The sequence below is a fragment of the Pinus tabuliformis genome, chromosome 5_2 (assembly GCF_031772625.1).
Source record: "Pinus tabuliformis cultivar Carrire ecotype Pingquan chromosome 5_2, CPIR1, whole genome shotgun sequence".
NCBI classification, from domain to species: domain Eukaryota; kingdom Viridiplantae; phylum Streptophyta; class Pinopsida; order Pinales; family Pinaceae; genus Pinus; species Pinus tabuliformis.
Window position 1 is genome coordinate 1,063,352,795 of NC_142306.1, and position 17,015 is coordinate 1,063,369,809.

Here is a 17,015-nt window from a genome sequence, read left to right on the forward strand (position 1 = left end):
CACTTTTCACGATATGGACTCAATGTCCATCAGATTCAACACTCGACTTGTGTCGGTGCTCAAGTCCTGCAACAGGATCTTGGTCCTTTGTATTGCGACCAAACTCCCTTGGCCCGGTCCAGTCAGCACACGCTCTCGCGCTCAGTTTGCACCGATCCGTAGCTCTCCAATATCGAATCACCTGAAAGCGATATCCAGGTATGTGCTTCTCCAACAGCACCAACGACTCTCCAAACTAGTTGCTCTTCCACCAGTCGGCTCTTCAAACCCGAGCACAAATAGGAGCAACTCTTCTTCACACAGAACTCATTGACTTCGACTGCTCCGTCAGCTTTTCTCCAGAGCACGCAGCAACACACAGGTCGACTCACCGTCAACGCTACAGACTGAGCTGCATAGTCTCCTACACGCCTACACTTCGGCTCTTCTTCGATGCAACAGTACCACGCTTCTCCTAGTCTTAGTGCTGACACCATTGACCTCTCGACCTCGGCTCACTATGCAACAACTCTCTTTGCTTTCAGCAATATCACACAGGAATAGTTGTCGATGCTCACCAACAAATCTACGGGAACCAAGCGATATACATTCACACCACAACAGGTCGGTTGAGTGCACAGGTCAACTCGGCCCACGCAGGTCGACTCTCTAGCTCGATCCACGATCGGCTCTCGTAGCAAACAACTTCCAGCTCTCAGGTCACTCAAAACACCATAGGTACACTGCTGCCCTGCCCGACAGACAGAGGAATGCATAGTCAAGTTCTCCTTTCAGCATTGACTATACACCTTGCTACCATGACAGGATCACATGCCATTCGCATAGTTAGTTCTTTACACGCTGCTCACCTCGACAGGATCACATCCCAGTAGCTACACTAGGGCCAAATGCAATACACCTGGTCAAACGGGCGCGGGCAGGAGCACCGCTGCTCCAATACACCTGTGCCTAGGCTTAAGCACGAACTCCACCGCTCTTCAGCATCACAGTCAATTGAATAATTCTAAACTGTGGAAACACTCATCCACATTTAGCGAAACTCTCCTTGAATAAATGGACAAACCAAAAACAAAAACCAAATACCAAGCTCTTTATTTCCCTCGGCCCCGAAGGGGCTAGGGCACAGGCCCTCACGGGCTCTGATACCAAGATAAAATTTGATAGTGCAAACTATTCACATTGATCAATTATGATATTACATATATACAAGAAGTGTTGTCTCAAGATAGGGAAACTATCTTGGACACACAATCAATTGGTTGAGAGAATATCTCAACCACACACCAAACTAGGGACATATAGATATAACCACTCCTATAGAGTAGGAACAAACTTCTTTACATAGAAAGTCATAATTGAGACAAGTAGGAATTACATCTTCCAACACTCCCCCTTAATGACTACTTGTCTTGATATCAATCTGCAAGATCTACATCTGGTTTAGTTTGGTAATTATACCTTGTACCTTGTCCATGCAATTGTCGATGTCCATATAAGAGAACAACCATCTATTGGAATGCATGGGTTCCCAACCGCCAGTCTACTAAGAACTCCTTCACATACATGGCTCATCCAACCTCTTGATGAACTCCCCATAAATATAGAATTTCACTTCATGGAGTCTAAAACCAATACGGCCCACCCAAGTGTATCCATCCCGCATGACACACTCTTCCATGGTGTTAAAACTCTCTAATAGAGGGAACACATAAGAAAGGGTATGCATGCCTCTCCGGGTCTTACAATAAGTACATAAAACATTTCAAGACCACAACTAACCATTACAAAAGAGTATATGACATGTAGATTTGTTCTATTTACATTATGTGACTCATACTACACCATGAGTCTGTTCCACAAACTCTCACTAATTCTCACAAACTCGATTGTCCATCATCCTCCAATCTCTGATGTTGCTCCTAACATGCCATCTTCACTGTCATCTCTTCATTATATTTCATGGTTAATCATTCCTGCAAATAAATTTGTCTATTCTTAGAATGGCCAATTCCAACAAAGACTCAAACTCGTGACAATAGTTGGCTAGACTAAATGTCACAACAATACAACATCCAATTCTTTTAACCAGATTTACATGAATGACATTTTTACATGAAATACATGCATAATGCATTTACATGAAATATATGCATCTTGACAAAATCAAGGTCGGAGTCAAGGCACCATGTGATTGCTCTCTGACTTCATCTTAAATCTCTCTGACTTCATCTTAAATCTCTAATAAATCATATGGCATGCCATCTACAATATGATTTAGTTCTTCGGTCAGAGCATGGAATCTACAGGAAATTGCTTCACTGTCCAAAGCCAGGTATAGTTTGCTTCCATCATGGCAGAGTTGAAGCAGTCTTCTCACATAATGGAATGTTTTTCGCAGCAAAGAAAAGTACTCCATTGCCACCCAAGGAAGGGGTCCCACACTCTAACATCTTTGCTCTACTTCTGCTTCAGCAATATTGCAGACAATCACACAGATCCGTTCACGGTTTCGTAGAACTCCAGCTCACCCCTGGTCATCACACCAATCAACGATCCACTGGCTCTTTTAACAGAACTGGTATCTCTTGACCGTTCACAGCAACAACTAATCCCTCTATAATGGAACCACACCCACTAACAAAGATGCTCTTGATCTTAAAAAAAAACGCATTGCATCAACAAACTCTTGGCTGTGGTCAAGAACGCAAAACCTAAAATGAATAGCTACGCCAATCAACCTTCCTCCAAGCCAATACCAATCAAACACCTAAGCTAATCAACCTTCCACCAGGCCAATCCCAAACACTGGAAGTTGGAAGCCTCCTGGCAGCTCTGCGTGCTCCCGTACCTCCTCTGACACCTCCAGAAGACCCAGCGGCAACATGTCCAGTGCCCTCGCCATGTCTCGATTGATCTCTTCCACTTTGCGCGATATGGATTCAGAGTCATCAGATTCAACACTCGACTCATGTCGGTGCTCAGGTCCTGCAACAGGGTGTTGGTCCTCTGTATTGCGACCAAACTCCCTTGGCACGGTCGGTCAGCACACACTCACGCGCTCAGTCTGCACCGGTCCGTAGCTCTCTGATATCGAATCACCTAAAAGCGATATCCAGGTATGTGCTTCTCCAACAACACCAACAACTCTCCAAAGCAATTGCTCTTCCACTAGTCGGCTCTTCAAATCTAAGCACAAACAGGAGCAAATCTTCTTCACGCAGAACTCATTGACTTCGACCACTCCGTTGACTCTTCTCTAGAGCATGCAGCAACACACAGGTCGACTCATCTTCAACACTGCAGATTGAGCTGCACAGTCTCCTCCACACCTACACTTTTGCTCTTCTTTGACGCAACACTACCACGCTTCTCCTAGTCTAAGTGCTGGCACCATTGACCTCTCGACCTCGTCTCACTGTGCAAAAACTCTCTTTGCTTTCAGTAATATCACACCAGAACAGTTGTCGGCGCTCACCAACAGATCTACGGGCACCAAGCGATATACATTCACACCACACCAGGCCGACTCAGTGCACAGGTCAACTCGGCCCATGCAGGTCAACTCTCTAGCCCGATCCACGATCAACTCTCATATCAAACAACCTCTAGCTCGCAAATCACTCAAAACACCAACAGGGACACCATTGCCCTGCCCGACGGATAGAGGAATGCATAGTCAAGTTCTCATTTCACCATTATCTATACACGCTGCTACCATGGTAGGATCGCATCCCATTCGCACAATCGGCGCTTTACACGCTGCTCACCTCGACAGGATCGCATCCCAGCAGCTACACTAGGGCCAAATGCAATACACCCGGTCAAATGGGCGCAAGCAGGAGCACCGCTGCTCCAATACACCTGCGCCCAGGCTCAAGCAAGAACTCCACCGCTCTGCAGCATCATAGTCAACTGAAGAATTCTAAACAGTGGAAACACTCGTCCACACTTAGCCAAACTCGCCCCGGATAAATGGACAAACCAAAAACAAAAACGAAAAATCACTCTTTATTTCCATCGGCCCCGGAGGGGCCAGAGCACAGGCCCTTACGGGCTCTGATACCAAGATAAAATTTGATAGTGCAAACTATTCACATTGATCAATTATGATATTACATATATACAAGAAGTGTTGTCTCAAGATAGGAAACGATCTTGGACACAATCAATGGTTTGAGAGAATATCTTAACCACACACCAAACTAGGGACATATAGACATAACCACCCCTATAGAATAGGAACAGACTCATTTACATAGATGGTTACATTTTCCAACAGTTTTTACCATGATGTTGGAAGGGATAAGTTGATGTAATATTTTCTTGGTCCTGTATCTTTTATGCCAACTTTACTTTTTTGTGTCTCCAAGTCACACTCTGAAGGGGGGAGTTGGAGTTATGTTGGCTAACCTTAAATTATGGACATAACCACTCCTACCACACACCAAACTAGGGACATATAGACATAACCACTGCTATAGAATAGGAACAGACTCATTTACATATAAGATCACAACTGCGACAAGTAGGAATTATATTTTCCAACAGTTTTTACCATGATGTTGGAAGGGATAAGTTGATGTAATATTTTCTTGGTCCTGTATCTTTTATGCCAACTTTACTTTTTTTTGTCCCCAAGTCACTCTGAAGGGGGGAGTTGGAGTTATGTTGGCTAACCTTAAATTATGGCTCCAGTGGCCCTGAAATGTCATTTATTATGCACTTGGTCTATGTGGACCAGATTGGTGTTAGTGGGTGCCCCTTAGGGTATCTCACATTGGGCTAGGGACCACATCATAATTGACCCTAACACCTGAGGCAAAAATACCTCATTGGTTATCATGTCACTTCACTATTTATATTATCTTGAGAGTCACTGTATCCAAACAATTAGTGTGCTATGGGCTCTTTATGTGATGCGTGACTATTAGCGAATTGGGTTAGTGTGTTTATCACAGAAAATGAGTAATACGCTGCTATTTTTAACAATCCGTATCAATGGGCTTCCTATCAGGATTCCCGCTTCCTAGTCCCCCCTCATGAGTGATGATCCCCTGGTTTGAGGGACAACCGGGTTTGAGCTAATTAATTACCGTTTTACAGTGTTAATTGAAAGGATTTATAATTGAGATTGAGGTAAAACTGCCATTTAATGACCTTTTTAGGTTGTTTAATCAAAACTGATCTGTTATTATTGAACTGTTATATTGAACTAAACATGATATGCACCTTAGGGAAAGCCCTGTTATTTTTAATCCTTCGGAGTAGATATATTGCTTTGTTTTGCTAGTAAAAGCTGTAGCTGTCTTGCAGGGAGATGACCTGAGGAAGCAGATCGGAGCTGCTTTTTATATAGAATGCAGTTCAAAAACTCAGCAGGTATCTAATTTAAAAGCTATATGTTTTGCATTGGGTACCCAGCAAATATGTAATGAGATTTCCCTACTGCTCTTGTTTATAGTATTTGGTGGTATTTTGAGTTGTAGTCATCCTATTTTGTTAAATTGAAACTGCATTTTATTAATCTTGAAAGATGTATACAGCAGGTTAACCCAGTAGCTTCTGGTGAATGATTAGGACCTTAGACCTTTCTTTGATATTGTCATTTAGGAGTCACTTTCTTGAATGATACAAGTTTATCTGTCATCACTCTTATTTGCAGAATATCAAAGCTGTTTTCGACGCAGCAATTAAGGTTGTTATTCAGCCACCAAAGCAAAAGAAGAAGAAGAAAAGGAAGTCTCACAAGCACTGTTCCATTATGTAAGTATGGTGTTAAATGTTCTGTATTGGAAATTTCAGATTTTATACCATAGAGAAAGCTTGGAAAAACACAATGCTAGATGGTGGATCATTAACTTTGATTAATTTCTGAAAGTGAGATTCTTCTGGTGAGTTGTATTAAAGATGTGTGGTTGTGATGAGAGCCCGAAAACAAGTATCTACTAGCTTACCTGTAATATTTTACATATTGATAGCCCCACACCTCGCGTGGATTGCTGTAATAAATTTGTGTGCTTATAAATGTAATTATATATTTCTTGTATTGTGTTTTAAGCTGAAGCTGAAAAATATACAGTTATATAATCCAAATTTTGTTCCTGAAGAAGAAAATTATATAGTTTCACCACTACATTTGATGCTGTCATTTTACGCATATAGCTCTTCAAGCTTTGAATGAACGTAGGTGCACATTTTTTATGAGGGATATGGATGAGATTGCTACAGCATACCACTTGCAATATGATTGCTTTAGGTTGCAACACATTTGAGCATCTAGGAGTGGATCTCATTGGTTTCAAAGGCAATGGGGTTGGTCCTCAGAATATAGAGCTTCATCATAATAATGTAACACACATAACATATCAGCTCAATATTTGAAGTTGCCTGTACTCTACTGGAATTAAATTACCATTTTAAGTACTACGCTCTTTCATGTCTCTTACGTTTTATGTATTTTATGGAAATACACTAAATAAATTGATTCGAGTAACTCATTTTTAGAAAATGTCAATTGACACCATCGGGGGATCATGGATTAGTTTGAAGTTTGAACAATCACAATAAACATGGTATGATTATTCTCGTGTATCTGTGATTTGGATATTTGTATCAATGATTCATCATATTTTCCATCAAACTTGGAAAAGCAGCATACTGTAATATATGCCGTGTTTAAATTTTTTTTATCACAATTTTATTTTCCCCATCATGTTGAATCCTTCCGAGTTGGGATTTTTATGCAAGCTATTTTATTGCTTTGGGTGCTTGGATTTTGTAGCCAACAGAACCAATTTTGTCAATAGTTTTCCACCCCGAAAAGTCGATGAGCTGAAAAGTGGATTGTAAGAAATCTAATACACGGTTGAGAAGGATGACTATTTAATTAATGTATAGAGTAGATTAGTATTGATGATCCTACTATACGGAAAATATAGTGCAAAGCTCTCTATCTTCATTATTAAGCTAAATGTTACAAAGCTCTCTATCTTCTAGGATGAGAAATAGTTTCTTAGGTTCCATTGTGATTGTGACTATGATTATCTGCCGTGAATTAAATATTTTAAATATTTTCTTTTCATCTAGGTCAATCACATAATAATAATATTATTGAGCGGCCCAGTGTGAGGGGATGTGTAAGTTTGTCTGTGTGTCCATATTCTAAAATAAAAATAAAAATAAAAATTATGTTCTATGTAGAAAAATAATGTTGGCCATAATTAAAAAAAATGAATATGTTGTAAAGTAATTAGAAGTAAAAAAAATTTGTGAATTAGATGTTTAAATCTTATACTTTCAAAAGTATTTTAACAAGAGATGTAAATAAACTATTTGAAGATCTATATTAACTAATTTATATCTATATCAACTTCATATATATGTATATATAGAAAAAATTAAGTTTTTATGGCATTTTTTTTTATTTGGTCCTATATATACTCTATTTAGCATTCAAAAATACAATTTAAATAATGAAAAATAATACAATTGTATTTTGCACTCTAAAAAAGTTTGCACGTGAAGTAATTTGATCCCTCTCGGTTCATGTTAGATCCGTACTTAAGATGGATCTATGCTAGTTTTCTTTTTATCTAGGTCAACCACCTAATAATGTGATGCTCTAATAAATAATAATAAATAAGTAAATAAAAATGATAAATAATAATAATAATTGTTTTTTTGAAAAGACTAGCACAACCTGAGACGGATCTGAAGTTGGGAGCGATGGCAGTGCGGAGGACTGATCTTGATGGAGGTGAAATCTCGCCAATGACGATCTATGTGATTGGGGCGGGAGGCTTCATCGGTCCACATCTGTGCGAGAAGATGACGCACGAGATGGATCACACAGTTCTCACCATTGATGTTTACAACGACAAGATCCAACATCTCTTGGAGCCTGGTTACCCTTGGTTTGGCCGCACTGAGTTCCTCAGGATAAATATCAAGCATCTAGCCTCGAGGGGCTCATCAAGATGGTGAAATTGGTCTGGTGTGCAGAGAGACTAGGGTTTGCGCAACAGATCTTGTTATGTGGACAAATGCTTGATGTTCAAGGTCGCTGATGAGGACATTAACATTTGTGGGTCTGCTACGAATTTGTCATTTCCCTACTACAGGTCGACCATGGCTTCTGTGTCTGCGTTCAAGCGACGGCTCAGGCCAGAGAAAAAATCGATCTCTACAACAAACAAATGCATGATCTACGGGGAAGCAATCGTGGATTCTCGCCTCACCAAGAAGCTCGATGCAACAAATCTACCCTCGAATCTACTAGATGAGACCAATATGAGGACGAATCTGGGATGCCAATCCCCATATTTGCTTGAAGGGGCTCCAATCCAAATTTTTATTAAAACACTGAGAGGGAAATCAATGTGTATGAGGGTTTGGATCTGGGATTGGGTACAAGCTCTTAAGCAAAAGATTCAAGAACAATTGGGTATTCCAGTAAGACTCCAAAATTTGATTTATGCGGGGAAATCACTGCAAGAGGGCTTCAAGTTGCAAGACTATGGCATTGTTCCTGATTCAACCATCATCCTGAACATGCGACTTCTCAGAGGTTGTCTTGGATCTAGTTCAAAAGGCCCAGTTTCTTTAAAGGATGCAGTTAAAGGGAAGACAGATCCAAAAAAAAATGCAAAATAATGTACCAATTTTCCTGGTCTCTATATTATGGAGCAGATGAACCAGGTGCCGACATTAACAATCAACTTGTCAGAGGAAAATGAACTCTACTCTGATTTCCATGCAAGAGCAGTTATATGCAGATTCAATGGATTTTGGCCCAAATTGGAGAACCTACATTAGTGGATTTTCTCTACCTGGACAGAAAACCGTGAAATTCACCTATGTTCTAAAGGTTTTTTACTGTAAAGTTTGACACAACAATAGATTTGGAATATATATTAAATGAGAGACCATGGTTTTGGGGCAATGCGGTGTATTCTTGATATCTTGGTTTCCGGGATTTGATGCAAATACCATGGTGGTCTCCAAAATGCTAGTATGGGCCCGGTTACATAACCTTCCCTCCATTTTTGACATTACTTAGTGTTAGAAGGAATAGGGAATTCCTTGGGGAAGTTCCTAAAAGTGGATGCAGATAGAGTTTCAAAAGACATTTTCACTTTTGCTAGAATCTGTGTAGAGGTAGACCTTAGTAAAAGTTTACCTGATAGAATTATTTTGTTTCATAACAATCTATAGTGGTCCCAACCTCTTGATTACGAGAATACGACATTTCGTTGCCGTATATGTTTACAAACTGGTCATCTTCAAAATGTGTGCCCTCAAGCAAAAACATATCCAAAAAGGAAAAAGCGACAAGCTCCAAAGCCAAAAGGTTGGTAGTTTTCAGAATCCCAAGAAGTCAAAGCTGAGGATGCTTAAATCCCATAGAAAACCTCAAACAACAATTTCCAAAAATATGAGGAATCCATGCAGAAGAGCGATGTCGAACATAATTCTTCAATAGTTCCAATGCCTTCCGTTCAGTAACAACAGATTGAGAAAATCCCATCTGAAAAAGAAGTCAGTGGTACCAAAAGAATTCATGCATCAAAAAGTTCAAATTCTGATAAAGAAATTCCTGTAAATGTAAAAGAGACTCAAATGACTATTGTATCTTCCACTCCCAACTCTAGTGGTTGGCGGAAAGTGGAAAAAAGAAAGGTAGAAGAGAGTAGACTTGTATTAACTCTTTGATGAGTTGTTATTGATCTTGGATATTAGGATTTGTTGTTTAATGCATATGCTTTCTAACATCTACAATATGTAATTTTGTTTATTATGAATACAATTGTGATTTTTCCTTGGGGAAAAAGATAAATAATAATAATAAATAAATAAATAAATAAAGAGAGGGATGATGATAAATAAATAAAACTAATTTAGTTAATGAAAAAATAAGAATGGTAATGATAATTAATGGAAAAGGTAAAATTAACAAAAATGTTAAGATAAAAATAAAAATGCACGGCGAGAAGTAGATTATGTGCATGGAATTTTGAGTTCCATTTTTGAACAAAGGGGATTTATGTAATAGATGAGAAGTAGAATGCAAGACATATTTTTTATAAAGTTCTTGAGGAAGAAGTATATTGTTATTAACTAAGGTAGTTGATCAAAGGCTCAGGGATAGTTAGTTGCAAAATGACATGGTGTAGTTGAGCTTATGGCTAGGTGGAGAGTTGCCCACCATGTGTTAGTTGCAATTAATAGGATTGAAGATGTACCACAATTTGGTGTTCACAAGTTATAGGTAATTTGGGTTCATCAACTCCCGGTAAAATTCTTCTCAGTGATGTAAATTTTGCAATTGTTAATGCACCATTCTTTATATTTATCAGTGTTGCAAATTTATGTATGTTTAATTTGGAAGCTTGGGCCATCATAATAACCTTAAGCTACGTTCATATAAATTTCTCTGTTTTTTAATTGAAGGTCGGACGATACAATTCCTTTATATGTTCTATCATCCTCTACTATAATATTCCTCTATTTTGGCATGCACTTTCACAATTAGACATGCATTTTTTTTAAACAACTCTTCTTTAAAAAGAAATAAAACGAGTGTATTATAAGTTCTAAGGTAGATGAATATGACTATACTCAATGTTTTCGTTAGATCTCGACATGCAGAGACCTTATCTTTTCGTTTTTCGTAGAATTTCACAATACATCTCCATAGACATTGATGGAAGTGCACAAACTCTTAATTCATATTTAAAGATGTTTGCTATTAAAGCCCTCTAATATACAATACCAAAATTGATCATATGTCACACCAAAAACATTTCATTTATGAAAAGGGATTTCCCATATTGGAACTTAAAGCTAATAAACTATAATATAACCCTGCAATAAATAGACCAAGAATTCTTATAGAAGCTTTAATAAGACAACATTCTCACAACAAAATCGAACATGATACTTTATGCAGTGTTCATTACTCTATTGCTAATTGCAAAGGTAAGAGAAACCATCCCCTTCATTGATCATGCTAAAGTTGCTCAATTTAGGGCTGCTATAGTGTTATAGACTTTGTAGCACTTTCTTTCCTTGTAAGTCTTCAAATTAGTTGTGATGCTAAAACCTTTGTTCCAAATTCTACACTTTAAGTTTGAATTGTGCACATGAAATATTTTCAAACATATGTTGGCTTTTATCTTTCTCACTGCCATATTAAGGGCTTAAATTTTTCTTATGAATCATTTTGTAGAGCGAAAATGTCGAGATGACTCGTTTGAAGTAATGGAACCCTAAGGTCATGGTTTTGATACCAAATGTGATGAACCTTGTGTTTTGAAATTGATAAGAAACTAATAATTACAGTCCACTTCAAGAGAGAAACCTCCTTTTACAAGAATATAATGTATAAGGCAATATTTGATGACTTAAAGATTAGGTCTTCTTAATGTATATATGGGAGGCACAAGGTACAATTATAATGAAATGGTACAATGAAAGGTTCTAACTGACATAATAATATAACACTAGAAATGTAATAACTTAATATCTATTAATTCTCCTACAAGCCTAGCACACGAAAATCCAATGAGCTAAAACCTTAATCTCCAAAGTGATTCACGACAACGATTAGATCTTGCCTCACTTGAGATTAAGGGTTGAGATTAAAACATAATCATTAAAATAAATGCTTACATTTTTCTAATGTTTCTTTAGCTCAATTAACCAACATAATAATCATGTGCTTTTTCTAACTTAAAACTTTGACCAAGTTATAAATGCAACTTGGTCACACTAGAGCAATTGTCTAAGGAGATCTTGGGAAACTTCCATATGCCAAGACACTTAGCCCTGTGCAGAAATACCTGCTCGAGCTACAAACATCAACACTCCCTCTTAGCAAGGGAGGTACTTTTACTATTTGGAATTGACTTTGATCTTGGAATTGAATCTAATGCCTTGGCTACTCCCTCTAAGCTAGAAGCCTTTTATGCCATCCGTTTTGGAAACATCCTCGAAGCTTGGCTTCCATTGGCCTCATTTCTATAAGCCTCATGCTCTTGAACATCTTGTAAGGTCTTCTCATACCTGTGGATTTTTTAGTGCAATTAGGCTTAGCACAATATTTTTGAAATTTTGATAATTACTTTTGATGTAGATCTTCTTTTAACTTATTCCAATATACCATTCAACAATTATGCTTTAGTAATTCAACAATAAAGAACAATAGAACAATGGAGATCATAATGCGCAAAAGAGAGACAATATTTACTATGGGGAAAACCCAACAACCCTCTCAATAGAGATATTCGTCTTGTTCAATGAGAGACACACCTAGACCTATGTCAAACTTGGTCTTCTCCTCCAAGTCAAGTCACCCAAGCTGATCTTGCACTTTTCTCTCGATCCTGCACTTCCAAAATCTCAACCCTGTTGTATTAGCTAGTTGCCCAAAATTTCGGCCTTGTAGCAGTTGCCCTAGTAACCTAGAAAATTTCAGCCCCTACTATAGTTGCCCCATAAAATGCAAACCACAGAGAGAGAGAGAGACTTCTTCACACTTGCAAGTTGCTAGAGAGAGAGAAAGAGAGGGGAGAGAGAAAATTCGACCTTCTTTGTCTTCCTTGTCCTTCGCTCACTTGCCCATAAACTGTCTTGTGTGAGGAATACAAATTTCCCAAGTGAGGAGCTGAAGCTACCTTTATATAGTAGTATGTCTAAGGCGAATGGATGTGTCTCTTGGCTAGGTCCGAATTCTCCAATCCAACCTGTCACTTGTGGAGCCAAAAGTTTCATTTCAAAAATTCAAATATACATCTTTTAAAAGTCGCAATGGGACTTTGACTCAAAATAATTTTTCTTTTGACTTAAGAATTTATAAATTTGATTTAAAATGATAAATATCATTACATCAAGTGACCAAAAGTACATTATGAAGATCGACCATAGTTACAAATTCAACACTCCCTCTTAACTAGGGAGGTATTCATAATCATTGTCTTAAATGTTCTCAAATTGAACAATTTCTCTAAAGAAAATGTTATCCACTATTACCAACATCATCTATCATCAACATTTGCTATTGGCCATATATGAGGTAGTACCGAACCCATGGAAATGTCATTAGCATATAAGGACTCACTCCTTTAGAGTGATCAATCCTCGAATTTCATGGCCACTACCTAAGCCAAAACGTTGAGACCCTCAACTAGCAAGCACTCACTTACCTTTCTTGGTGAGCACTTTTCTCCAAGACCTTGCTCAACCCCTTCCTGGTTGGTGATCAAGTTTAAACGTTGAACATGACCTCACTCCACCCTATCTGGTGTGTGATCATGGTACATGACCTCACTCCACACTTTCAGTGTGTGATTAGGGTCCAAATGCTGAAGGACCTCACTCCAACATGTTTGATCCATGCCTGGTGTGTGATCAGGGTCTAGGACCTCACTCCACCATTTTTGGTGTGTGATCAGGGTTCAAGACCTCACTCCACCATTTCTGGTGTTTGATCAAGGTCCACCTCCAAGAGACACTCACTCAACACTGCTTGTTGAGTCCTCTAGGTCTCTTGGACCCATCAAGAGAATGCACATCCGTACTGCAGACAAATCAACACTCCCTCTTAATGAGATGGGTGATCTCCACGAACCCCAACTTGTCTCTGAAGTACACAAACTTGCCCCTCGGTAGTGGATTTTTCAGAACATCAGTGGTCTGCTCATCGATGAAGATGTACTTGAGCCTTATTTCTCTCCTTTGTACCATGTCACAAATGTAGTGGTACTTGATCTCAATATGCTTCACCCTATCATGTAACACAAGATTCTCTCAAAGCTTCACACAACTTTGATTATCACATTGTATCACCGTTGGTTCCAACTCTTGGTTGAACAAACTTGCAAACAACTTTCGAAACCACACTGCTTTGGTACAAGCCTCATTGGTCGTGATATACTTTGCTTCAACAATTCTGAGTGTAATCAACCTCTACTTCCTGCTCATCTATGATATCATAGTGGATCCCAAATTGAAGCATACTCCCAAGGTTCTCTTCCTATCTTCAACACATCTTGCCCAATCAACGTTTGTATATTCCTGAAGTTGTACGTCCTTGTTTGCAACATACCTCAAACAATAGTTTACTGTACCACACAAATATCTCAAAATGTGCTTTGCTTGAATCCAATGCTCGTGTCTCAGTTCTATCTGGAACTGGCTCAAGGTATTTATAACAAAACAAATATCCGACCCGGTGTTAACCAAATATATCGACACATCAATCAGTCACATGTACATAGATGGATCTACCAATCTGGAGTCAGAGCCTCTTAACTTCTTCAAGTTTGTCACCATAGGAGTTGTCATGGATTTGCAATTCATCATACCAAATCTCTAAAGGATCTCTAACACATACTTTCCTTGACCAAGGAAGACTTCACTAGGTTCATGCGATTCTAATCCCAAGTAATAACACATCAACCCAAGATCCTTCATGTCGAACCCAGAAGCCAACTACTTCTTGCACTGAATGGTAAGAGGCTTGGTACCTGTCAAAAACAAGTTGTTAACATATAATAATAGGATAACAGGTGAACTCTTCAAAACCTTAAAGTAAAGGTTTGGATCAACTTCACTCTTGGTATATTCCAGTCTCGTTAGATAGGTATCAAGACAAGCATACCAAGCTCTTGGAGCTTGCTTGAGTCCATACACAACCTTCTTCAACCTACAAACATAAGACTCCTGTCCATATACTTCAAATCCTTGAGGTTTCTCTATGTACACTTATTCCTCAATTACTCCATTGAGGAAAACAATCTTTACATCCATCTGGTGTAGTTCCCATCCCATAGAGGTATCAAGTGAAATGATGGATCTAATGGAGGTGTTCCTGGCAAATGGAGAAAAAGTCTCATCATAGTCTTCTCCCTCTTTCTAGGAGAATCCTCTAGCCACGAACCGTGCCTTGTATTTGTCGATACTCCCATCTGCAACATGCTTAATCATGTATATCCACCTGCAAGTCACCACTGACTTCCCCTCAGGCCTTTGTTGGGTTGTGTTATATTATTTCCACGACTACCCCACGCGTGGTGGGGGGTAGCCCCCCTACATAGGGTTCGGGGCAACGCCTTGGGAATTTCTTTTTGGGCCCTATATTAGATGGGCAGACCTACCTATGGTTTTGTGCACGTATTTCGCACATGGTTTTGGGCATGATAGTTTATTGTCTATGGTATTTTGTAGATCCGGTCAAGGGAGCTATAGTTATGTTCTAATCCAGGGTTAATGGATTGGGGTTTATGGATGCTTCGACATATATATATATATATATATATATATATATATATATTGTAACATTGAAAGGAACACACTGAAAAATCAATCTGGCAGTCCCGATTTTGGGATCCACGGGAAATATCTGTTTATATCTGTTTTATGTTTTATGCTCTCACCATTGTTTATTTCTTGTGTTTAGAATTTGTATGCAGGTAATTTCTGTACGGGGTTAAAAACTATATTTGGTATCAGAGCTGTTTTGGCTTCAAAGGGACGCCTTTGCTGCTGAGGGGTTTTTTTTCGGGCCTGTGGCAGACCCTGTTCAGTGGGAGATTTGCGGGATCGATTCTTGTGGTGAAAGAAGATGGCGAGCAGTGGAAAAATAGAGATCAAGAAATTTAATGGTCATAGTTTTGAGTTGTGGAAACTCAAGGAGGATTTGCTGGTGGATAAAGATTAGTGGGTCGTGGTAGATTCAGGTACTAAACCAACATCAATGTTAGCTGAAGACTGAGTGAAGTTGGATCGAAAGGCCAAGAGCACAATACGATTGTGTGTCTAAGATTCAGTATTGCTAAATGTATCAAGGGAAGCTACGACAAAGGCTTTGTGGGACAAGTTAGGGACTTTGTACCAATCTAAGTCTCTGGTGAATAAACTGTTCCTACGGAAAAAACTGTATAAATTGAGGATGAAAGATGGAGACTCGGTGACAAAGCATCTGGACGCATTTAATACTGTGGTAAGCCAGTTATTATCTGTTGATATTAAAATTTCAGATGAAGACAAGTGCATTAGTTTGTTGTGTTCTTTACTAGATTCATGGGATTGTATGGTTGTTGCAATAGGTAGCAATGAAACTACCTTGCAGTTTGATGAAATACTCTCATCCTTGCTGTCGGAGGAGAAGAGACGGAAAAATATGGAGGGCCAGAATGGTGATGCCTTGTCTGTACGAGGACAGTCCCAAAACAGAAATAAAAATAAGTCCTCGAGTGGGAGATCTAAATCCCCAGGAAAATCTGTAAAGGTGTGCAGGAAATGCGGAAAGGAAGGGCATTTCAAAAGGGACTGTAAATCTAAAGCTCCTGAGAAAGGAAAGGGATCTGATGATGCCCCTTCTGTAGAGGCAAAAACCACCTCAGATGAGGGTGGGGATGTGTACTTGGCTTCTTCTTCAAGTACACATGTAGATCATGAGGCATGGTTAATTGACTCAGGTGCATCCTTTCACTTCACTCCCCATAGAGAGTAGTTCGGCGAGTATGAGAAATATGATGGTGGTGATGTCTTCTTAAGGGATGACAGGAAGGCTAGAATCGTTGGTCGTGGAAAAGTCAAGTTGAAGTTGCAAGGTGGAAGGATTAGAACACTTCCGGGTGTTATACATATTTCTGCATTGGCCAGAAATCTGATTTATGTAAGCAAGCTGGATGATGCAAGTGTAAAAGCAGTGTTCGAGAAAGATACTTGCAAGATAGTTCGGGGAGCACTGGTGTTGATGCAGGGAGTTCGAATTGGAACTCTATACAAGCTTCAAGGTAGCACTGTTATTGATGGGTGCAACAGTTTTGTGGTTCCTGAAAGTGGACCAGAAAAACTAGTGGTCTCTCGAGAAAAGACCATGCTATGGCATCAAAGGCTTGGACATATTGGAGAAAAGGGTCTTCAAATACTTCATCGTAATGGTATGGTAGAAGGTGTTGAAAAAAGTGTAATTAGGTTTGGTCTTCATAATGACATGATCTTTGTAGTTG

At 39.1% G+C, this 17,015-nt stretch overlaps 1 protein-coding gene across 1 annotated transcript in view; it reads left to right on the top strand.

The window, feature by feature from the left end:
• The window catches only part of LOC149162909 (rac-like GTP-binding protein 5), a 135,547-nt gene extending 129,490 nt beyond the window's left edge, over positions 1-6,057 (top strand). The window contains exons 6-7 of the mRNA XM_089437445.1: positions 5,314-5,379; positions 5,663-6,057. Of these exons, the coding sequence (XP_089293571.1) occupies positions 5,314-5,379; positions 5,663-5,767 (171 nt within the window). The 3' untranslated portion in view covers positions 5,768-6,057. The remainder of the gene's footprint in view (positions 1-5,313; positions 5,380-5,662) is intronic.
• The last annotated feature ends 10,958 nt before the right edge of the window (positions 6,058-17,015 follow it).